We start from the raw sequence: 23,750 nt of genomic DNA on the forward strand, positions 1-23,750 counted from the left end.
TTTTGTTTTGTAATTCCAAATACTCATGAATATAAAATATAAGATTGCGATCCCATCATTTCAGCAACCCTTGATAGTCGTCTTCAAGGGTCCGGCCACCTGAGGCTCACCGTCCAGCCATACCCAGGACCACAAAAACACGAAATCCTGCACACTTTACTGGGTGTGATACCAGAAAGAAGCTCTGCCATTGCATGCTCGACCTTCCTCAGATTAACAGAACCCCCCCCCCCACCTTGCATACTGAGCAAGTATGTAGGTTCACACTAGCAAGTCTGAAGTAACTTATCTGTGTCCAGGAGATGAATCATTCATTTTTCTACCGATGTTTTCCTTACAGGACACACAGAGACATACAAGCACACATACACACACACACACACTTATACCAATGGACAATTTCCCCAAGATCCCAATCAACCGCAGTATGTTTTTGGTCTGTGGAGGAAACCGGAGTGCCCAGAGTAAACCCACACAAGATGAAACCGGAGAAAAGAATGAGTTTAAGTTAAAGTTGAAAGAAAACTTTACAAAACTGAGATTGTAAGTAAGACAGGAGGGAGAGTTTGAAGCTGTTGTTGTTTGTTTCAATGTCACTGGTGACAAATTACATGTTAGGTCTATAATCCTTATAAACCTCTATCTGGCATTCAAACTGAGTTTAACATACTTTCCGTAAATGTGCGGGCAGGTAAAGATTCAATTAACATCATAGTTTTAAGATTCACTTAAGTGGATTAATATGCATGGATTACCTGTGAATTCAGACTTTGATGCGTGTCTGTGTATTGAGTGTGTTTGCGGGAGATAAGCATCACTGAAACTGAGAGCCTCTGCTGGGAAATCCATCATTGGATTTCTCATCCTCCTGTCTAACTCCTTCCATATAAGCAACGCTCCCGGGCCACCTCTGTATCGCCCATCTCAGATTTACAAAAAAAGAATTACATTTAAATCTGTAATTTAGCTGTTATAAATCTTCCGCACTAACACCAACTTGAACTCATTATGTTGTTTGAAATGTACATATTTCAGTGAGAGAGTGAAAAGAGTACAAGGAGGGAGTCACTATTATATAAGTTTTGTGGAATGTAACTATAGATAAATGCGTACAAAGTATGAATGTTTTTATGACAGTCAGCTGAGGAATAACTCCAGCATCTCACCACCGGGGCGTACTGGGTAATTTCTTCAAAACCAAGACTTGGTTTTCCAGCCTCCGCTGTTTATAAAAGAGAATTTTAAGCAACGACAGACAGAGCTGCAACTACTTGGACTCGGTTTCTCTCTCATAAAACTTCTCACTTTTCAAACCCGCTCAGAGACTCCTGCATCATCAATTTATCAACAGGCAGGCGGCGCTGCGTCTGTCGGCATCAAGCTGACATCAGAGTCGTCTGATGGAGGCGTAAGATGTAAGAAAGAGTCAAGGTGAAGCCGAGGTGATCTGCCAGAAAAACTCAACGGCGCGTCTGCCACCGGAGCGGACGGCGCCCCCTGCAGGCCGGGAGGCAGACCCCGACCTGGGACGAGGCCAGGCATCGACCCGGGAGAAAGTGCCAGTAATTAGAAAGCGATATTTTGGGCACGTCAGAGCTTACAGCCGTCCTAAAGGTGAGTAATCGGTATATTGAGCGAACAGAGGGACCGGATGAGTCAGGGATCCGGCTCTATTAACGACCACTAATCACTGTGGAACACGGGAAGATGGCCAGCTGGAGGCGCCGCCGATGTTTTGTGCTGCATCATTGACATGATGATGTTATACCTGCAGAACAATGGGGAGCCTCCATATTTGGGGGACTCCTGGTGGAGCAGGATTCATTCATTATTTTTCGTAAGTTCACTAAACTAGACAACAGCAGATGTTTACGCTCATGTTAAGTGCCCCAGTTACATTTCCTGTGTTACATATTCAGCTTACATCAGTTAAAAAACAATCTCTGTGAGACTAAAAACCCAAACTCTTGGCAACCAGTTATATCATCCTGTCAGTGTCAATCATCTGAAAGTGAGAGAATATCTGTCTTTTAACAGGGAAAAGTCGGCGCCTTGAAATGTGATGAACATGAATCATTTATTTAATAAATACTGAAGCAGAACATCAATGACAGCTTCCAGTCGTTCCCGAGTCTCGACATTAGGATTTTTTTTTTAACTGCGTCTTTTTATATAACTGCGATGTTCAAGTTTAAACGCTGCTTTTCTGTCGTTTTGGTGAAATTGATGCGACTCTGAGAATTAATGGCAGCTCTATATCACACAGTATTTCTGACTCACTGTGTTATGCATTTCAATACATTGACCTGAAAATGTTTGTCAGTGTCCTCTGATCTTCCCGCGGAAGCTTCTCGACTAAATAGAGGTTTTTAATGACACGTTGAAGAATCAGATCTAATGAGTTATCAAACAAGCGAAGTTCAATCGTCACCGGTTCATTCTGTCAGCGACACCATCATCATTTACTAATAGTCTGCTTCCCAGAATAGAACAAGTCATTCATTATGTAACCAGCAGCACTTGATCGGCGGTCAGAAGACGTCGGGGTTTGGGGGTAAAAAAAAAAAAAGTGGAGCGGGTCGAGCAATTAAAGTAAGCGGATGTGGAGCAGCGGGAGAAGCGCAGTAGGGAAATCCAGCCGACAGAGGAGGAGGTTTTCAAAGCCGCGTGTCTATCTGAGTTTGCTTCTGCCGAAATGTTCCCGCCGTCGCGACTGTGCACACATTTGTGAAAATTTCAAAGCGTTCTGGTGCCTCGCCGATAACAGAATCCCAGCAACACAAGTGCCAAGTGCTGAGATGCAAAAGAGAGGAATCCGGAAATAACCTGCAGTCCTGGGAGCAGGGAAGAGGGAATTTAACCTGCCACTTCCAAACCCTTCATCTTTTCACGACTGTGAGATCGTGAACAAGGGCAGCATGTACACATCCTCAGAACATGCAGGATCATGGGTTAAGCGGATGAAGGGAAGAACTATATCAGGGGGTGTCAAACTCATGCAAGGGGCCAAAAATACTGTAGCAGTCAAAGTCGCGGGCCCGACAAAATACATTTACAAAAGTGTCTTTAAAGTATGAGTTTCTTTTCATTATACTTCACCAAACCTACAATCAAATACCTTTTACTTTGATGTCGGTTTTACTTGCTGACATTCATCATTTATGTTCCTTATCTTCGCTTAAACAATGTCACAATATAGTCATCAAGATGAAATGAATTCTTTAATTTTGAGCCAACCATCCACCACATAAAATGACTGGACAGGCCAGATTTTACCCCCAAGCCTTGAGTTTGACACATGTGCACTATATGGAGTGAAATATGTCAGGAGATAAAATAATAATAAATTATAATAAACTGCTTCAAAAAAAGCTACAATTCTACATTGCATCTACTGCTTTTTACATCCTCTCCCATAAATGATTCATTTCAAGTTATTTCAATTCACTTCAATTCATGCTCAAGAAATCTAGTGATTAAACCAATGAACAATGGAGTTATTTGATCATCCATAGAATCTTGATACGACACCATGTGAAGGAAGGCTGCTGCATCTGAATACCACTTTAGGGAAAGAATAAAGTGATGAGTAGCAGTCGGAGGGAGAGTAAAGACGAAGCTCAGTCAGTCTATACCTTCCATCACGAACAAGTTAAATACTGCAGAAGGTAAAGATTTGTTTTACACCGAAAGGTTGAACGTGGAGGAGAACGAACAGAACAGAACATCAAAGACATGAATCGTTTTTGCATTTCCAGGACATCGGAGATGGACTTTCTTCTTATCAGTAAAAGACACAGTCGGTATCTATATCGGATTTGGACGACTCTGACGCCACTTAGTAAAGGTCCTGTCATTGTTTTATCTGATGCTCAAGAGCGCGGCAGAGAAAAGCACTTGTATTATCCAACTGTGTAAAAGTGCTGTGTTGTCTTCCAACAATGGTTATCAATCAAGTAGTAACTCCTATGTGTATCATGTTTTTAACCGACAGAAAAGACAACCTGGAATGTCCTAAATCACTGTTTTAAGTAAGTAAGTAATTTTTATGTATATAGCGCTTTTTAAACAATCAAAACAATATTCAATAAAGTATATACTTTAAAGATCAAGATAAAACTGATAACACAACAGGAGTTCCAAAAAATCAAGGAAAAGCCTGAACAAATAAAAACATCTTAAGAGCTATTGGTGTAGGAACTTAGTGGTTATTATAAGAACACATGGACACGTCTAGGAAGCAGCTCTTAAGTTGTTGTTTTTCTTATAATCATATTTGTATAAAAGAAAAATACTTTTTTTTCAACTGAGATTACCAGTGAACACGGTTGGTCATACATTCACTTGACTAGTGCAACAACAGGTTGGTCAACCATTGTAGTCAGAATTCCACTGCTGTGTTGGTATGAAATCATCAACTCATCCAGGAGGAGAATAAAACAAAGAATTCTGCTTCATCTCCCACACATGCACCGACATGGTTCCTGCTCCTCCGTGTGCTTGTTATCTCGGATTTCCACTTCATCGTGGGAGTCTGACAGCTCGGTGGCGTACGGCCAGGAACACTAGTGTCTGCCGGACGTCCCTTTGGGAGGTGGAGGGTGAAGAGCAAATGCAATCTCAATACTGTTAACAGCAGGCCATGACCTGCAGACCTCTGGTTGCTCACATCGCCGCGGGGGTTTCGGATCTCCCCCTCGCCTTCCAGATGGTTACATAAATGTTACAGTGGCAAACTTACAAACGCAGGCACGGTTTACAGTGAGTCATCTTCAGTGAAATGAATACAGTGTGATCACATAATCATCTGCTATGGAAATTCATTTACTACGCCTGTGTCAATGGTTCTACTCTTGCATGAGAGATATGCTGATAAGAAAACAATGACGAGTATTGATGACGCTACGTTTCATCACCTGACTAATTCCTATGAACAATGAGAAAAATGTAAAAAAAAAAGTGATTACAATACTATATTTCATACTTTTATTTATTATTTGAGTTTTTTTCTTTGTCATGTCATCATGTGTAGTTTTTACTTCCCTTTAATATTTCATTTTCCAATAGAAAAAGTTTTGTGCATTATTTTTGTTCCATTAGTTGAATTTTTTCTTTAACCTAAAGTTTGTACAACTGAGTCAAATTATTATTATTTATCTTTTTATATTCATCAACCTCACAACCTTAGGCTATTTTTTCCTTTACAAATAGCAACAAATAGTGCAGCACCCTCCAGACATTCAGGATGTTAAAACTCTGTGCTTTTTGTGTCAAGTTGTGTTCAGATGTAGAAGACGTACATTTGTGCCTATGAATTTGTCCATGTATATATCCAAGCATGCGCGACATGCCTGAGATCAGTGTGACAGCTTCCTCTCTGTCTGTGTCTGCGAGTGTCACGGCTGGATCTGGGGCATCAGTAAAATTAAAATTCGAACTCTTATGTAACAAAGAGAATAATGAAAGACACGAGGCAGCGTTTTCTAGGACTTGGTTGCTTTGATTTGCGTCTGTAGGAACGTCAGCAACGATTCAAAGGAGAACTCTTGGTATCTCTGCTCGACTTTATCTCAGCGTGTTTCTGGAACAGGCGGAGCCAACAGCCTGCCACGATCCAGCTAATTTCAGGACTGACAGTTCGACAAGCTCCCGCCGCGAACCCGTGGAGCAGTTTATTCATTTTTTAAGTGCCTGGTTTCGGGAAATTAACCTTCAGTAAAACTCAGATGAAGCCATAATTCGAGGAAAAGGTAACTTTGTCTAAGAGAGGTGGGTTCCTAAATCATTCGAGCAGAAGATACTTGTAGATGTCGATCTGAATTTGAAAAAATGGTCCACAGCTTTCTAAGGGGTTCGGTACAAACCTCTACATGCAGAAAATAATCTTGGTGACTGTGATGAAGCAGAGAATCTTGAACTTGAAGATGAGATACATGAGAACTCTAGGGACAGCGATGGAAATAGAAGCGGTAAACAGGAGAACTTGTAAAGGACTTAGTGTCAATTGGACAACTCCGAAGGTGGCAAACTAAACCTCCATATTACCACTGACAATAATCTACATTGTTTATATTGACATGATTCAATAATTACAGCAATCATATCATATTTCCATCCATTATATGTGTAATTAATCTGTTCGTCAAACTTTTCTCAATTACACATAGTGAATAAAATCGGCAAAAAACTCTACGTTTTTGACATTGTCGTCATTTTATATACTTGAAAATATCTTCAGTACAGTTAGTTGAGGAATGAAAACGCATCAACCAACATCCTTTTCACCTCAGCTGATAGTTCATGCTGTCATCCATGAGATAAGTCTTGCATTGGTGAGCCCCAGACCTCCTCCTGAAGAACTGAAGAGGAGTGAAATGTGAAAAGTCAGCTTCTGTCAACTTTAAGAATATGCCCGTGGCTGGCGGTGAAGTCCCTAACAAGGCTCCCCTCTATATGCTCTCTGCTCCACTGAGGTTTTCTCAGGGCGACGCAAAGATAATCTTGGTGCAACGAGTCAGAGTAAGAGAGATAGAGGGAGGAAGAGAGAGAGACTAAAGAATGAATCTGTCGACAGTTGGAAGAAAATGAATTACCTGTCTGTGGTGGTGGGCCGGTCCCCCCCGCTGGCCGAGGTTCTACATGACACTGGAGTGTTTGATCAGGAGAATTTGGTTGCTGTGAGTCTGCCTGAGCTCACCATGTCTCACTCTCTCTCCTCTGCGATAGTCTAATCCTCTCCTGTCTTGGGGGACAAGCTGCAAATGAAGCCGCTCTCTCTCCCTTCTTCCTCTCTCCCTCCACTTCTGCTCTTCTATCTCGGCCGAGCACATGAGCCGAGAGCACAATCCCCCTCCCCGGGCTTCCACCTTGCAGCAGATAAGTTAGAGCAACTCCGGCGCTCGTCTCCGCCGCCGGTTTATGTCGCAATGGCGGTGAAATTTGTTGTCACTCGCAGCTGCTTGTTTAAACGATGACGCCTCCCCTTGTTTTTTAAGCAACGTGCCGATGTTGCTGGTGAGACACTTTTAAAACAACACAGCTAGAGGAAACATGTAAGACTAAGCCAGAAGAAATGCTAAAAGTGCTGACCAATGAAGTGAAGACTTTGGTTTGGCCACTTCGCCGAGAAAACAAATGTTGGCACTTTTCCATGAAGCTACATTTTCCCTGAATGGTCAACCCTACAGCATCCAACTATTTAACCTCTCAAACATGAGGAAATTACTTTATGTCGTGATATTGTCAGTAAAATATCAATTTGCAACCGTTGGGAAAGACTTCATATATGATATTTAAGTTAGCAAAGCCAGCAATGATCCTTTAATTTTCTTCAATCAGTCAGTCAAGCTCATGGTGCGATTGGTCGACTTCCAGGTCAGCAGTGGGAAACAACAAGGTATCCTGATGGACAACGACTACATTTCTGCTTGCCTCATCATTATGGTTGGACCTGCCAAGCGCACTTCACCATAGACACCTCCAGGGGGCATTAAGGTTTGATGACTCAGCCACCTCAGTTCACTTGTTATGTAGAGAAATATCTACCATAAGCCTCATCTGGATGACCTTGCTTAGTTTCTAAGTGAGAGGCCAGGCATTTATTTTACGTATTTTAGGGGCATTTATCGAAGATCTTGGTTCGGGTCTCCACCTGTAGCATGCGACTTTAGATGAGAATGACCATAATGGACAGAAACAAAATAATTCCATGGTAAAATGTATATTATGCTGACTCGCTAACTCTCACCAAATAGCCTGTGGTTATTGCATGATTTTAGTATTTGGAATATTTACTCTGGAAGATTTGAGTTAAAAAAAAAACAACAACTTAAATTATTGTCATTTTGATCAAAGCGAAAAAAACATCTATGCTGTCATGAGAAATTAAACAAACAAATAAAATAAGATAATCTCAAAGGTATTCCGAAGCAGCTTTCATGCCATTGCTTTGATTAATATTTCTGATCATCAAAAGGCTGACGGTCGCAGCGAGACTGACTCGCTTTCATGTCAGCCACGAAGACAGCCCAGAGAAGGGATATTTTTCTGGGTTTTTTTTTGTTGCATAGACTTTGTGACAGTTTTCTGCTTGCCTCTGTTTTTGCGTGTCTGAACATATTTAGGACGGTTTCTTCTTCCCACATGCCCACTCAAATGCTCTAATTCACAATTTAAAGCAGCTGCAAGTGTTTTCCCTCCACCCACACACTGGGTCCACTTCACAATGGCACAGTAACCCGGCCATATCTGCAGGGCCGGAGCTGCATCCTCTGCGTGTCACGATGGCACAGAGTATTAGACTCACTGCTGTTGCTTCACCAGTCAATTAACCAGATAGAAGACAGCTAGCAACAACACTCAAGCCAGCTTCGGCTTACTCCACAAAGAAACAGACGGAGGGGGAGAAGAGAGATTATTTTATACTGTGGTGAAAAAGAGAAAATGCTACTTGTAGCAGAGCTACAATTAGATTGAGGGACATTTAGTCGCATGAAGTGTGGAGGAAGAATCCCCTCAGATCCAGACGAGCCACCCATGTGGTTAAATATGTGGGAACAATAAATGAAATCATCCTCATGGGGACCTCAATAGATTCAATGCAAATATTAGCATCTGAGAAACGTAGACAGAAAAATAAACACAGGTTAAACCGTTCTTTACAGTTGCAATCTCATGCTTTACATAAGAATCTCCAGAAGAAAACGCCAAATCACTTTGTAAACCGAAAAAATAGCAAACTGGCCGAAGTACTTCATTTTCCTACTTGAATTTGATAATAACTCAAAGGTATTTTATTGGAATCCATTTTGTTCCTATCCAACAGGCCATGAAATTGGGCTTTGAGTCAAAGAGTCCTCTTTTAACAGAGTAGTGAGCAAGCCAATAGTTCAATAGCAGTTCACTTGGTGCTAAAGCAGGGGTGGGAAATTACATTTCCTCAGGGGCCACATTAAATACTGTGACCAAAGACATTTTTATTTTTTTGTCTAAAGGAATATGTTAAACAACATTCTGATTTTAGTTTTTATGGTTTCATTTTTCTCTCAACTTAATTATTTTAAGCATATTGTTCAAAAGGGCATATTTGATATATTTAAAAATGGAAAATGCAATACTTCACATTAAAAAGAAAATGTTATCATGCCATTAAATAAGTTGTGTAATCATTTATTTAATAAAATATATTATATTATTTCCATTTTATTGTAATATAAAAGTTTTTTATTATCCGAGAAATATATCCCATAAAAAGTAGACAAGAAGAAATGTCTTCAAAACATAGACCCTCACTCCCCCTTCAGTGTCCCCATCAGAATGTTGCCATTGGGGTGACTTGACTCCCACTGTCTGTTTTACAAAGTTATACACTTGGGATGTTTGTCCTCTATTTTCAAACACTGTTAACGTTTCCTCTTGTAAGCGGAAAAAATGCAAGTGGGACGTGTGCGCCATGTGACGGGTTGCATGCCAAGCGATGTTAAACTTGAAGATAGGGGGTGTTTCTCTCTTTAGAAGACAAGACTTCCCCTCCGCTGACACTGAGTGATGCAGAGACGATGCCACAGCTTTATGGAAATCATGTCTGATTAAAGATAGAGACGCTCTCTGTTTGCCTGGCTCTCCTGCCGTGCCAGGTCACCCTACCTCACAAAGCCATATTACATTTAAATCACAATTATCCAATACTCTTCAAACAGGAGAAGGGGAAGAATTATAGTGTAACGTTAACAATGGCAGCTTTATTACAGCTCTTATTTTTGACTGTCAGACACAGGTTATGGTACAGACAAATCACCGAGACTCAAACTTTAATTAGGCTCGCTAAAAGAATTCATCGGTTCTTACCTTAAGGCTACTTGTGTGAAAGGAATCACATATTTTATTCAGCAACGTGCTGCATATACAGAATATATTTCATTAGAGTTTATTTTAAGAACTGATATCTAGAATTCTTCCACGGTTTCAAAGTTCTTCCTTCAATAGCTATGATATTGTACTGACAAAAGCAGTTCTTTAAGGCATTCCATGTTTTCTTTTCTGTCTATGAGTAACATGAGTTACTACTATAGGTAGGTAGGTAGGTAGGTTGAACTTTATTGATCCCTCAGGAGGTCTCCTTCCGGAAATTGTTTTTTTCCAACTAGCCACTGCAAATACAGCAATTTTTCATAAAAAATAAATAAAAAATAAAATAAGAACAAGAACAAAGAGAAATAAAGAGAAAGACCAAGATGATACAATCTAAGTCTAAAGATAAAGAACACATATGGTATGAAGACAACTATGGGGGTACAATCCATCTATCCATGACCAGATATGATCACCAGCCACAACAACGCACCTATTACCCACATAAACCAGAGTTTTTTTCCAAACAAATTTTCAATAAGAAATCAGTATTTAACCGGCCACATTAGTTCTCCATGACAACCACAGTTCAATGATGGCATCATATTTGAATTACTGAGGCTGTTTTGTCCAAACTCATTCTTTAGTTCTAGTTAGTGCTAGTAAGTGCAAGGATGGAAGCTGGGATTCTATTTAAAACAGCAGACAAGCAGAAACAAGTCCTTTCACCACTGCGGCAGCAAACACATCTTTTAAAGTCACAAAAAAACAAAAAGAATAACATGCAGTTTGAAAGGTTGAGAGGTCTCTGCAGAGCTCGGGCATCAATTAAATGCTGGTCACTGTGAACAAGCCAAAGCAGTTGAGATACTTGAGCTCAAGAGTTGTTAATGTCGTCCTTGTGCCTCCATCTTTCTGAAACCAAAATTAAACAGGAATATTTGTGCAGTGCCTTTTTTCATCTTGGCGCAAGCAGGCTGATCAAAATCTGTGAGTGGCAAGTGGTGCTCAGTCAGTCGCACCATCTGTACTTCATTTCTGGTAAACAACTGCAGAAATCATGGTCAGCCTGTTTAATTGCTACGTTCATTCTACAAAGCCTGTTCTCATTCTACACCCATAGATGTGTTTAAGGCCAAGAGACAGAGAGAGAGAGGGGCCAGAAAATATGTTGACACACTAGTGATGCATGAAACATCTCTGAAGACACGCATCATATTTATGCATCTAAAGTCCAACTCAAATCAAGGGCAGTTCAAAAATCTTTTAAATGTTATTCAAATTGAAAAGAAAGAAAGGAAAAAAAAGGAAAAAAATGTAATAAGAAAAAATATATATTTGAAGGAAAAAAACAAAAAAGAAATATCCATAAAGGACCAGAACTGATTAACGGGTTCCCAGTTCAGATGGGACGTGAACCTGGAACCTCATTTGCAAGTGAAGGTCTAGCACCATGATACACTTCAAAACCATATTTTGTACACCATCTTCAGAGGGAGAAAAGTGTGTCAGACCATTGCGGATGCGACAAAATGCAGCTGACTGAGAAATACTAAGTGGTCGTGACTACATTTTTTTTTTATCTGATATAGATATATATATATATATATATATATATTTGAAATAACTGGACTAATCGAGAGATTTTTAACATCCAGGTAACTTATCATTAAAAACTACTTTATTACTTATTGATGATGAATGCATAAAAAAGGCAAAGTGATGACTAAAAATAGTTTTAATTAAACTATAACCTTAAGTAATGTTGGATGAGTTGGGATGAATGAAAGTGCTGCTACATCAAGTCTGCAAAGGTTCTCAGTTAACCAGGTCATCCTACCTCAAAAGGGATTTGAAGACAACTGAATCAGGTTTGGGCTGAAAGACATTTCACTCAAGAACCAAGTCCACTTGCGGCCGTTAAATCGTTAAAAAAAAACATTTCTTCGCTGCCAAATTTAAAGCCACTGCAGTTTCTTTTCCACAGATCAGCGACCGTGTCTGCAGTGTCCGACCAGCAGTTTAAAACCATCAATAGCTCTTTCAGACTGCTCCAGATGCCAACCTCGGGGGGCAGGAACCTCCACAGCCCTCCCTCTGCGGAGGCAGTAAACAAGTCCCGGTGCCAGACCACAGACCTGCCAAACTGTGCTCTAAAGAGCCGTCAAAGGCACATTGTGAAGGTGGACTCACAGAACATGCAGCAGTTCCCTGAAGTCGAGTCAGAAATACCTGCAACTACAGAACGGATGGAGAGAGAGGAGACATGCCTGGGAAGGAGGAGTTGCCCATTCTCCTCTGGGATGCACCTGCTCCTCCACTCTGGTCTCCTCCACTTCTATCTTCTGCGCTTCTCCATCACTGCTCCTCCATCAGAGTGTGTGAAGTGTCTGGTCGCCCGAGTCTGTGTGCTTGATCCAAGCGTTTCTAACCGGCGTGCTCACTGTGTAAACTCATGTTTAATAGATGCGCCACCCCACCCCCTAACTGTCTCTTAAAGGGCCAGGCATGAAACGTTGCCCCCCTTTGATCTTCAGAGGCTTCATTAGTTGTCTTCCACAACGCTTGCACCAGCGACCCCAGGACAGCTGTCTGACTTTGACACGTGGGTCCATCTGATTAAAAACAACTTCTCATCTGCAAGACAAAGTAGACTCTGTCACAAACAGTCGGTGGATCCTGAGGTCAAGGCCATGAATTAATGAAACCGTATGTGTGTGTGTCAAGGGTCAGACAGGCGTGTGTCCGTCAAGTACACTTTGGCACTTGATAATAGAATCTCTCCCGAAGGTCGGCTAGAAAGCGTTTGACCTCTTGAAGTTAAAAAACCCAGAGATGTCTCACCCGTTCACAACGCGGTGAAATGTTCCTCCATCCATCATTCATCTCCGATCCCTCAGCCTGACAGGTGGAGATACAGTGGTGGAGCCGAACCACTGCTGAGACGAAGCAGCAGGACGTCATTGGTGACACACAAACGTCCCCGTACATATGGTAAATATCCACACTCCAAACTTACTCTCCTATAAAAAGACTTGTCCCTGTTCCCTTGTTCCCTTGTGGAAATATGATCTGATTTATTCAACATGTTATCAGGCACACAATGTTTGTTTGTTTCTTGTTACATCATCCCTGTCAAAACCCAATGGATGACTTTGTGTACCAGCTCCATACATGATGGCCGTCAGCACCAAGTTGATAAAGTCATCGAAAGCTAACAAGTCTTCACCATTATAGCTTAATGTTATTTTAACTGACCTGGTTCCATGTTCTGAGATTACCAGTCCTGATCCAGAAGTGACGCTTGACAAGAAACAGACAAGAAAGAAAAAAAAAGTGAGAATTGTGACTTTGGAGTTCAATTCTGTGACTGTGAGTTACACATTGATGATGCGACGGTTGATGGTGTAACATGTGCATCAAAATGTTCACAGTCAATGGAAGATGAATTACTTTTCACACAAGTACCCATTGAAGTAAAGTGTTAGTGCCTTGTCTTAGTGTCTTAAATAGATATTGTAACTCTATTGTACTCATCAGTATGTGTCTGTTTGTACACAATTCTCTTTACATTTAAATATTTACATTAGAAAATGTGATTAAGCCCCGCCCACTAAACACTGAGATTAAATCTTGTTTAACATAACCACACCCACTCTACTGTGATTGATGAAACATCAAGGTTTGTCACAGAGCGTCATCAATCCTGGAATTCTCCACCTCTGAGGGACTCATCGTATAAACAAAGCGGGGCGTGATTACAGATGGCTGCAGGAGGAGTGAAGTCATTATCACATCATTATAACGTCATTATGGACTCCGCTCTCGTAATCTCTTGAGATCTCAGACGGGGGAGAACTTTATGAAGTAATATATCATGATGAGGGACTTACTGCATCTTGGAGAGGAAGACTTCAACATTTGAAACATGAGGGTGAGTCCGGAGAGTTGGGTTTTTCACGTTAGTTGCTCTTTAAAAATAACTTTTATTGACTCCCGTCTTGTCCCAGTAGGTCGCTCCGTGTGTACGACATTGGTCATTGTGATTGTTTGAAGAGTCTCTCCATCTAAGCGTGTTGGCAACAAGACGACCGTGTGATGCAACAGTGCAAAAGGCAACCAGAGGAGTCTCCGGGGGAAAGACCAGATAATTACCGATGCATGGATTCCTTGTTAACCGCTGACAGTGAAGCAGCTGCTCTCTGGTTTGGTCTGACCAAAGCGGCTGAATAATGAATTGTCTGTGTGAGTCTCTGGCGGCAACGCTGAGCAGCTGCCGAGGGGAAGGCGCAGAGGTAAGAGAACTTCAAAAGGTGGAAGGTCTTTACAGAAGGCTGACAAAGTTCACGTAGGGTGGCACCAATTGTAGACCCAGTGAAAAGTAAACACAGCAAAACTTTTAGGATCAGTTGCACATTATTAAGACACAATATGGAAATGAGAGAAAACCTTTGGATCATGTTTTAAAAGCTGAAAATAATTATATTCCAGTTAAGTCCCTGGAGGAACACAACCACTGTGACTCCTGCAAGAAACAACTGATGTGCTACTGTTCCATCACTTCCTAACAAATATATTCTGTATAAGGTGTGTTTTTATCAATAAATAAGAACCACATTTTTATATTCTCCATTTTAATTAGTTAAACCAGATTGGGCAACTAATGTGTTGATTGAAGTGCGTCTTAAATGGATCTTGGACTCTATTGTACTCATAAGTATGTGTCTGTACAAAACTCTCTTTGGAAAATTAGCATAAGCCCACTGAAAAAAAAAATTCTGGAGAAATCTTGTTTACCATAACCTTACCCACTCTGCTGGGATTGGTCAAACATCGAGGATTGTCAACGCGCATCATCAATCACGGAAGTCCCCCCCCCCTCTCCAAGGAACTCGTTGTATAAACAAAGTGAGGCTTAAAATACAGGGGTCTGGAGGAGGCGTGAAGATGATTGCTCCTAATGGACTTCACTCTCATAATTTCAGACGGGAGAGAAATATAACTTCAAGTTCAGTAATAAGTTGAAAACATGGTCGTGATGAGGGACTTACTCCACCTTGAGAGAAAGACTTTAAAAAAAATGTGAGTAAGGAGAGTTGGGTTTTCACATTAGTTGCCCTATAACATGATAGATGATGATGATCCGGTTGCTATTTAGATTGTGCGATCAAACGTGAAAAGCGCCGATTGACCAATAAACAAGAAATACACACATACCTTAGATTTGTATTCCATACAAGATTTTTTCCCAGACAATCTAAGGAACAAAGCAGATGTTCATCGCTTCTCACAGGCTGTCAAAGACTGGACTATTTGTATGTGATGTTTTATGTAAACTGTCTTTTTTGAAGACTACAGATGGAAAGTAGCATTGTGCTAAATCTGGTGCAGCCATCTTTTTAATGTAACTGCACATTGTCCTTTTAAATAAACTGAACTGAACCTACATGATAATAAAATCATGTTAAAGGGAAACTGCCACTACAAGAAAATCCTATGTTGTCTTTACAACACTGGCAATAAAGGTTTATGACTCTTTTTAATGCTTAAAATTGATTTTTTACTGAATGATTCCCAGTTAATACTTATTATCCGGTAATATTATCAATTAGCATGGAAAAAAGTCATTTAAAGGAGCTCTCAATATCATCAACAGGTGCTCGTATTAAACGATCAAACTAGTGGAAAGATAGCCAATAAGCTATCTGAAGAACTAGCCTTACATATAGTACAGTGGTTGTACTAGCCTTCATATACAGAGTGGCTTTATCTTCGTCCGTCTAATTACATTTTGGTATTTTAATTCATAAAAAACTCTAACAGGGGTTGTAACCAGTTAACCACCATCGCTGTTGGCTACCACCTAACAAAGGGGGGCGGGGTTAATAGTTTGATTGGCTCGAGTACATGTCGATTAACGTCATCAGGATCAGTTCATTATTATTTTATATAATAAAAAAGGACAAATACATTACTTACACAGTGTTTAGCAGTTACTTCAGGGCACAGACGAAACATGTGCACAGATGCAGAAGAAACCTCACGACAAACGTCACACAGTGGTAACGGTGATGGGAGCGGAAGTGGCTGATGCCCTGGATCGTCCTGCCGTGAAAGCTTGTCCTTGAGCCTCAGATTCGAAGTAACATGATGTCATATCAAAACTATTTGTGCTACTACACACAAGTGCATCTGAGCGGGAATGTGACCTAAAAGCATCACATATCATACTTCAAATGTAAAGACAGGATGTTAACTTAAGGCAGGAAGTTGACTGCTCTCTGAAGAAAGATGAAAATCTGTGAGCCCAGAAGAGGATCATATCCAGACACTTTAATTATTTCACTGGTGGGATCTAATCACCGGAACCGAGCGTCTGGTTTCTCTTTGAAGCTTTCCTGACCCGTCCCTGCTTCTTTTAGTCTTAACCTGCACATCAGTCCACGTAAGGCTGTTTCCATGGCAACCCAGAGGGGCGGGGGTGCAGGAGAAAGGGAGGGGTTACCGTCGTGATCCGGTGTTTAACATGACATAGACGGACAGCTGGGTTCAAGTTAAGAGCACTCGACACCCAGAGGCTGTTCAAGTGAGTCAAGAAAAAAAAATCAAAGCAGTAGTCTTCTTCATTACACTTTTCTATCGAAGTAATGAACCATTTTTACTTCATTGTTCAATTCCCCTTTAGAGAGCAAACACAAATAATTTAGATTTATTAATGCAATTGAGGCATTGAAGAGTCTTTTTTAATAGTTTATTATTATACAAAATAAGTCAAATTCTCATATAAATCTTTTCTGGACATAAAAAAAAAATATTTTATATTTATTCAGTAAAATGAGTCATTGATTTGTTTTGTTACATCAAATGCATATTTTTTTTAAAAGAACAAAATTCTTGCTTTCATAAACTAAAAGAAGTCACTAGGTAGACTCCTGGTTGTATGGAGAAGCAACAACTTCCATGTACAGTCTCTGTGCTACCTATTGAGAAACAAGTGTCAGTCGGTCCCTGAGATTGTCCCTTTTCTGTGAAACAAAGTTGAAAAAGGTAGTTTCAATACAAGGGCTATCCCTGTGACTTTCTCATAGTCCTTGTGAAGCTGATGTTATCCTTCATTACCGTTGGCTCTCATTTGACAAGTTTGAAGTGCAGATGAGGATCAGCTTCAAAAGGAATTCAAACAAAAAAAAGAAACAATCTGACAGTAGGAATTTGCACGTGTAGAAGAGAAATTTAAAAAACGTGAGACAAGAGATGCTACAGCATTGCTTGGGAGTTTCTCAATAACTTAATGGGACCATATGTTTGGCTATTTCATTAAGAAAGAGCCCCCCCTGGAGGCAAAACGACCTCACTGCAGTCGAGGCCAGACTCGACCATGTCTAATTAACTTGTCTCCATGGAAACTGCAGCTGGTACCTTCATAACGAGTCACAGGCAATTATAAAAAAAACTGTTCAAACAGGTGGAGCTTATTCAACTTAAACCTTCATCTTATGTCACAGGGCGACACATACACACGGGTGTTTCAGACACACCGGTAAAATCCCCCTGTTGATCTGGTGAAACTCCACCAATTGCAGCAGGTCGATGAAGAGCGTGTCCCCGTCATCCATGGTGAAGTACTTCCTGCCGTTGTTTTCGCACTGGAACAGAACCAAAGACCTTTCAATATAGGAAACACTTAATATCCATATACATACGTTTAAATAGCAACAAATTTACAACAAAAATACTCATCAATATATGATGAAACACCAGACTACCAACAATCTTGTTTTTAATGACCAGACAGACCTGGATGATCAGATAATGCTTGGTCTTGAGTTTGTAGCACAGAGAGAGAACAAAACACTGAGCGTGCTGCTGACTGGCTCGAATCAGGAACATCCTGCAACAAAAATCATTATTTCATCTTTCAAAGATCACCACATCTATATATACACAGAAGAGTCAGTTTCAAAATAACAGAAATAAATTATTTATTTAAAACAAAACAATATATTTTGAATTAATGTGATGAGAAACATAATACTTAATTTGTTGTATAATATATCTATATTTTTATCAACTAAAAATAAGGAAAATAATGTACATAAGATAAGATAATGTCACTAAATATATGGTTAAGAAATCCTAATTAAAGTAGGAGCATCAAAATTTGAGAAAATCAAAACAAGAACACAGGTTTAAAAAGAGTGTATTAGAGCTAATTAAAGTGAAAAAGCGCTCTGATCCTAAGAACACTGTTGCCGTCTTAATGCAAGTGTTATTTAGCAAAAATGGTATTGAAAATTAAAAACATGTGTGACATGTGTGACACTCACCCATCAACTAATCCCTGCTTCTCGATCAGCCTCTGAGCCTCCTTCCTCGACACACCGCCATGAAACCACGGCTGTGTGGCGTGGATCGCTGCAGTCACACACGTTCAATGAATCGAGGGAAGTAACAGATTGGAAGAAGATCTGCATGTTAAGGAACGATACGTACATGTCGGTCGGGCAGCAGAGGTCAGGTTGGGCAGGCTACACCTGAGGGCTTCTCTTCTCTGTGAACAACAGATTCAGACATTAGTCAACGATCTGAGCAACTTTTCTTTCCATTGGACTTTCAGCCAGGTCTACTCACGAGGAGAAAAAGAACAATACATGATTAAACAAACCCATAGTGACCGACAAGAGGAGGATAAGGTGATAGAGGAGAGCACCGGCCGCCACAAAACAAGAGACAACAATGTACTGTATATGATGAAACAGTGGATCAGAACGCACAAGTCATGACTGAAGGAAACGACAAAACAAGAACAAAACAAGAGAATAACATCTCACTTCAAACCAACGCGAGACAAAAGCACAACAATAACAGTATTCACATCACAATACACACAATAGACGAAGTGTGTGATAGTTTTGGGATCGCCGTGGATTACTGTTTGATGTGTCCTCACCCTCCAGGCTTGTCCCTCCTCCCTCTCTGCATGCTGAGCCTCTGTTGGATTCTGGATGACTCTGCCTCCAGCTTTTCCTGAGAAATCCATCGCGACCAGACTCGCTTCCGACTTTGACTGCGCACATACACACACGTTAGCAACAACTGTGTGTGACTCTAATGTATAAATACTTACTTTAATGTCTGACACGCTTCTCGATTCCAGGTTTCTGTGTCTCAACTGAGACAATTGATAGTTGCACTGAAGCTGTTTTCCATGCTGGAGGATCACAAACACACACCAATGTCATCAGCATGTTCTGGATGACGTTGGTGGGACAGAAATACCTTGAACAGCCGAAACGCTGACGTCCAGCAGGTGCAAGTTTGTTTGTTTTCAGCACAGAAAATCTTCAGGTCCTGAGTTCGGACTGCTTTTCTAGACGGCTGCACAAACACACACACAAGGGCGCAGAATCACACTTGGTTCGGTGGAAATGAAGATTATTTAGCACAATAAAAACTGTAGTAAAGTGGACAACAACACAACCACATGATGATCATCATTTAACGATCTATGACAGTATGAAGTCGATGGTGAATAAATGTTGATACAACTCAGACAAGAGAAGAACTAACTCAAAGGAGCAACAACATCTGGGCCTACCTTGATACAGAACGTGAAGTCAGTAGGAGCTCCATACAGTTTCCGTGAGTTCACGACCGTGTAGACGTTCAAATCTTCCAGCTCAGCCACGTATTGCAGGTGCCGTGGCTCCTTTAGTCCAGGCACAACCATCAGAACCAAGAACAGGCTCAGGTGCAATAATGTGCATCAGGCTCACCTTGGACGAGCCTTTGGTGGAGCAGTAGAGTCCTGAGCGGCGCAGGAAAAAGTAGAGCTTCTTCCAGGACTTCCTGCTCGGCTCTTTGACGTGAAGGAAACCCTGGATCTCAGGACATCCGCCGGACTTGAAGAGGATTTGACAGCGGAAGAGGGAGGAAAAGCAACACTGTCAGCATTCCACATGTTGCCTTTTAACAATTAAAGTACATATAGATGCATTTACTGCACAACTATAGAATTTACTATTATTTTTAATTCACCTGAATGAGTTGCGATGATGTCAACTCCTTTTCCATGTCACCTCTGTCAGAAATCATGTAGTCTGGAAAGAAGAGCTGCAAAGAAGAAAAATGTTCTGGGTCAGATAGTAATCCATAGTAAAAAAAAAAACATAAAAAGTACAGTACACCCCTTGATACATGCATTTCTTAAGTTAAAATTTCTGATCTAAAGTTCAACCCAAGTCTGGGTTGAGTCTTGGGTCATACCAATGGCTTCCTGAAGAATTCGTATTTGGCGTAGTTTTTGCAGAAGACGAGTCTCGTGTCGCCTTTGAGCGACCAGGCCGCCTGGATCTTCAGCACATCCTCGTGGTCCTCCAGACATCGCTCTGTACAAGTGAGTTAAGAAACCAATAATGACATGGAGTGGGTGGTGAACAACAGAGGATGGGTCGTACCCAGGCCCAGTGAGGGGTGCAGCTCCAGCAGAGCCCAGTTTTCCACGTCGCTGCAGTGAGCTGTCCTGACCAGGAGTTGGCACACTTCCCTGGCAGTCGTGCCGACAGAAATCCATAATGAACGGCTGTTATTGTCCTCGCCGAAAACTTTAAGCACCTTCAGGAGAAAGAGAAGTCAGACCCGTGACATTCCACAGCATGAACCACAACGCAGTTGTTGAACCAATGTTGGATTATTAGATACATACATACATATACACACAATATGAGTGAAAATGTGTAACACCGTCACCACAGGGGAATTAAATATCGCTGTAAAATGTTGTAAAATAAGCTGCAAGTCCAACTTTATTGTACTTGATTTAATTTCATATACATATATCAAAATAATGTTGTTTTTCAATAAATTACGTCATACAAAACATTTTATACAAGAGTTTAACTTGTAATGAATAATAAAAACAAGTACATAATGTAATACTGTACTGATGGGAAAAATTCTACATAATCCGTATTTTTCTTACCTCTTAAAGGCCAAGAAAATACAGTTAAATGACCCTATGCGACCCAAAGCTATACTTTGCCATGGTCTGCCAAAAGGCATGGTCAAATGACAAGGCTTTGCTAATGTTACAGTAATGCAGTTATTAGTTTATATTTTTAAACAAAAAAATCCTTTCACTTTAAAAGGAAATGACAGTATTATTAAATGTAGTTTAGCTGAAATAAGTATTTACATACATCTAATGTTTTTTCACTTACACCCAAATTATGTCATTTTTCCCTCTATATTCAAAGTTGTGCATTTATTTATTTGCAGAAATGTAACTTATATACTTAGTTTTTCTCCATTAATGGACTTTCAAAGATAGATCAATAGGACCGGTGTTCAGAGGTCATCCTGGGGTCAACTGGTTTCTATGAGTCTAGTGTGTTTCCGTGGCGACAGAAACACAACAAACCGGCCTGACCAGAAAAGTCAGACACCTCATACAAGACTATTGGCTCCTTCAAATAATTGTTCTTGGAAGTCTGATGTAAGATCATGTCTACATGAAGGAATAACTGGAGGTCATAAATAAAAAGCTCAAAATGAAAAAGAGAGAATGAAATAAATGACTATGTACCTCAGTTGTCCGTGTCCTAATTATAAAAATGATACTAAAGACTATATATTTATTAGCTTATTATATATTATAACATATTTATTCAATTGATCTAATGGCAGGTATAAAACAAAAACAATTTTTTTTTTAAGGTTATGATTTCTCTTTAAAGAACAAGAAATTTAGTCATAGAATAAATATTTTGCAGCTAAAAATGTTCACGTTTCCTAAGCAGGATTATTTGCTCATTTATTTGTGGTCTGAGCTGTCAACATCACGCCGCAGATGCACAAAAATACACTTATTACATGGGCGGCGACTGCAAAGGAACAAAGCTTTGCTGTCAATCATAACACACACACAGCTCAGAAAAGCACTTCATCCTCACCTCCTGCATCTGTAAGAACACACACCTATACCGTGACACACACACGTCCCTATTGTTCATACCACCAGATTAAAGTGAGACATGCACAGAGATTTATGATTTGCTCAGGAAAAATCCTCTCACATGTTGGTCGCTGGACGTGGGAGGGAGGGACCGGATCAGCACCGGAGACTTGGAGGGGCTACATAGCTCAGGGAACGGGTTTGGAATGGATGGGTCAGAAAATGAGAGCGAGTCTGAACCATTGGCTCTGAAATCAAACGTTCATCACATGGTTAAATACGTAACAAATCAATTGTAAAAAAAAGAGAAGCACTAAACACAGGAAGTGATTCAACAGTTTTTGACACTCTGGATTCACAGCCGTTGTCACACCTATTGACTCCAAGGCGTGTGCTCTTATCACGCTATAGTGTTGCTGGAGTGCGAACTTTAGTGTGTTATACGAAGCTGTCACGTTCTAGAGAGCAAGATCACATTCCCAAAGAAAGTATTTATTTTAGAACAGACAGAATTTATAAAATTTGAACATCAATTAAACAATTTCAGATGTTTTTTAAAGGTTTGACAAACAAGTTTTTTGGTAGTTTACATTTCAAACGTCTTTTATCAAAATGCAGACTATAAACAAGCGTTAAAGCAAAATCAAACTAAATCGAAAAGTACCGCCTTCGTTTCTTGCGATAGTTAAAACCACATGTGTTTAAAGGACACCTGTTAGAGTTGATGAGGATGGGCTTGGACCGTCTGACCGAGGATGCCTCTGTCAGCAGAGGTGCCAGCGTCAGTGAGGAACTGCTCAGTAAGCGGCTGCTTCCACTGGACTCTTCGTTGGTATCAGAACCATCAAACGCTTCAGTCCAAGAACCTTCCACCTCCATACTGTCACAGTGGAAACACACAAAACAAACTTTAAATTATTTCATTGTAGCACATCCATATGGAGTGCAGAAGGGTGTCTTCCTAATGCTGAGCTGTGAAGATGCTACACAGTCCATGTCTGAGTAGTCCTGCAGCTTATTGTCTAATGGGGTAAATAAAGCTGTAAGATGATCTCATACACACAGTTTAGAGTCATCCATAGACATCTGTTATTATCAGTTCAGTTAATGTGGACTTCATTGCTTCACAGTTACTATGAGCTGGAATAGAACACATGATTGTATTGTTTTGAGGATGAGAGTTGTTAAGAAAAACTACGACAAAAACATTTGTTTGTGACTCATCAACAAGTGTACCTTGACATATTAAATCCAAATTCTAAAATATGAAAAGGAAAATTCTCAATTTACTTACAACACAAGAGTAAAACTGGATGTTAACCACTTCTGGATTATTAATCTTAAACGTATTTTCGAAACCTAATAATGTATAAGATAGAGTCCTGTCCTCCATACATTAAACAGATGAATAAAATGAATTGATTCAAACCGTTGAAATATAAACATATGTCCATCTAACCATCCATTATCCATTCAAATACAGACGAGGCGAGCCAAACCGAAACTTGTCTCTACACGTAGGCGGCTAGATTGTATGACGTCAAAAAAACCCACCTGAAGTCAGAGCTCGAGGCCCCAGCTGTCACTCAACGTTAGCGTTTCGAATCCCATGATCTCGATGGTGAATGTTTTTAAAAGTTTTAAATTTCGATTAAACTGGACTTACTGAGCTTCAAATGCAACAGCAGGTTACAGAGCAGAGGGGCGTGTTCTTAGCGTCAGGTGCACGCCATGCCACGCCCACTTCCTCATTGCTTCTGGAGGTTACGGCGCATAAAATAAAAACAACTGTAACGTTTGTTTTTTTTTTTATCTATTTTTTGATTTCATAAAACTGATGCAAAAAAATAACTAAATTGCAATTTAAGGATTCCCTTGTTAATTATTGTACTTCCTGTGATGTAACTTTTTGTAAACTGGTTAAATCTATTTTTTATGTAGTTTGTAA

The 23,750-nt window shown here is 40.3% G+C and overlaps 2 protein-coding genes across 8 annotated transcripts in view; both read right to left on the reverse strand.

Annotated features, from left to right (window-relative positions):
- srcin1b (SRC kinase signaling inhibitor 1b) overlaps positions 1 to 12,289 on the reverse strand; it is a 37,521-nt gene extending 25,232 nt beyond the window's left edge. For 4 of the 7 annotated variants that reach the window (XM_087783957.1, XM_087783959.1, XM_087783958.1 and 1 more), the window contains exon 1: positions 12,120 to 12,289. In XM_087783957.1, the coding sequence (XP_087640083.1) occupies positions 12,120 to 12,141 (22 nt within the window). In that variant the 5' untranslated portion in view covers positions 12,142 to 12,289. Of the gene's footprint in view, positions 1 to 6,593; positions 6,942 to 11,689; positions 12,015 to 12,081 lie in introns of those variants that run through there. The other 3 variants (XM_087783960.1, XM_087783962.1, XM_087783961.1) reach the window with 3 other exon arrangements.
- Positions 12,290 to 16,592: 4,303 nt separating this feature from the next.
- grb7 (growth factor receptor bound protein 7) lies at positions 16,593 to 23,505 on the reverse strand. Its single transcript, XM_087783967.1, has 15 exons — positions 23,357 to 23,505; positions 22,515 to 22,682; positions 21,924 to 22,050; positions 20,307 to 20,463; positions 20,116 to 20,237; positions 19,888 to 19,962; positions 19,626 to 19,751; positions 19,448 to 19,558; positions 19,129 to 19,227; positions 18,977 to 19,060; positions 18,800 to 18,916; positions 18,343 to 18,400; positions 18,177 to 18,264; positions 17,647 to 17,740; positions 16,593 to 17,495 (listed from the first exon to the last, which is right to left on the reverse strand). Exons 2-15 carry the CDS (start codon positions 22,679 to 22,681, stop codon positions 17,349 to 17,351), a joined length of 1,572 nt encoding a protein of 523 aa, XP_087640093.1. The 5' UTR covers position 22,682; positions 23,357 to 23,505; the 3' UTR covers positions 16,593 to 17,348.
- Between the last annotated feature and the right edge of the window lie 245 nt (positions 23,506 to 23,750).

Source organism: Callionymus lyra, chromosome 2 (genome assembly GCF_982586985.1).
Source record: "Callionymus lyra chromosome 2, fCalLyr1.hap1.1, whole genome shotgun sequence".
Taxonomy (NCBI): domain Eukaryota; kingdom Metazoa; phylum Chordata; class Actinopteri; order Syngnathiformes; family Callionymidae; genus Callionymus; species Callionymus lyra.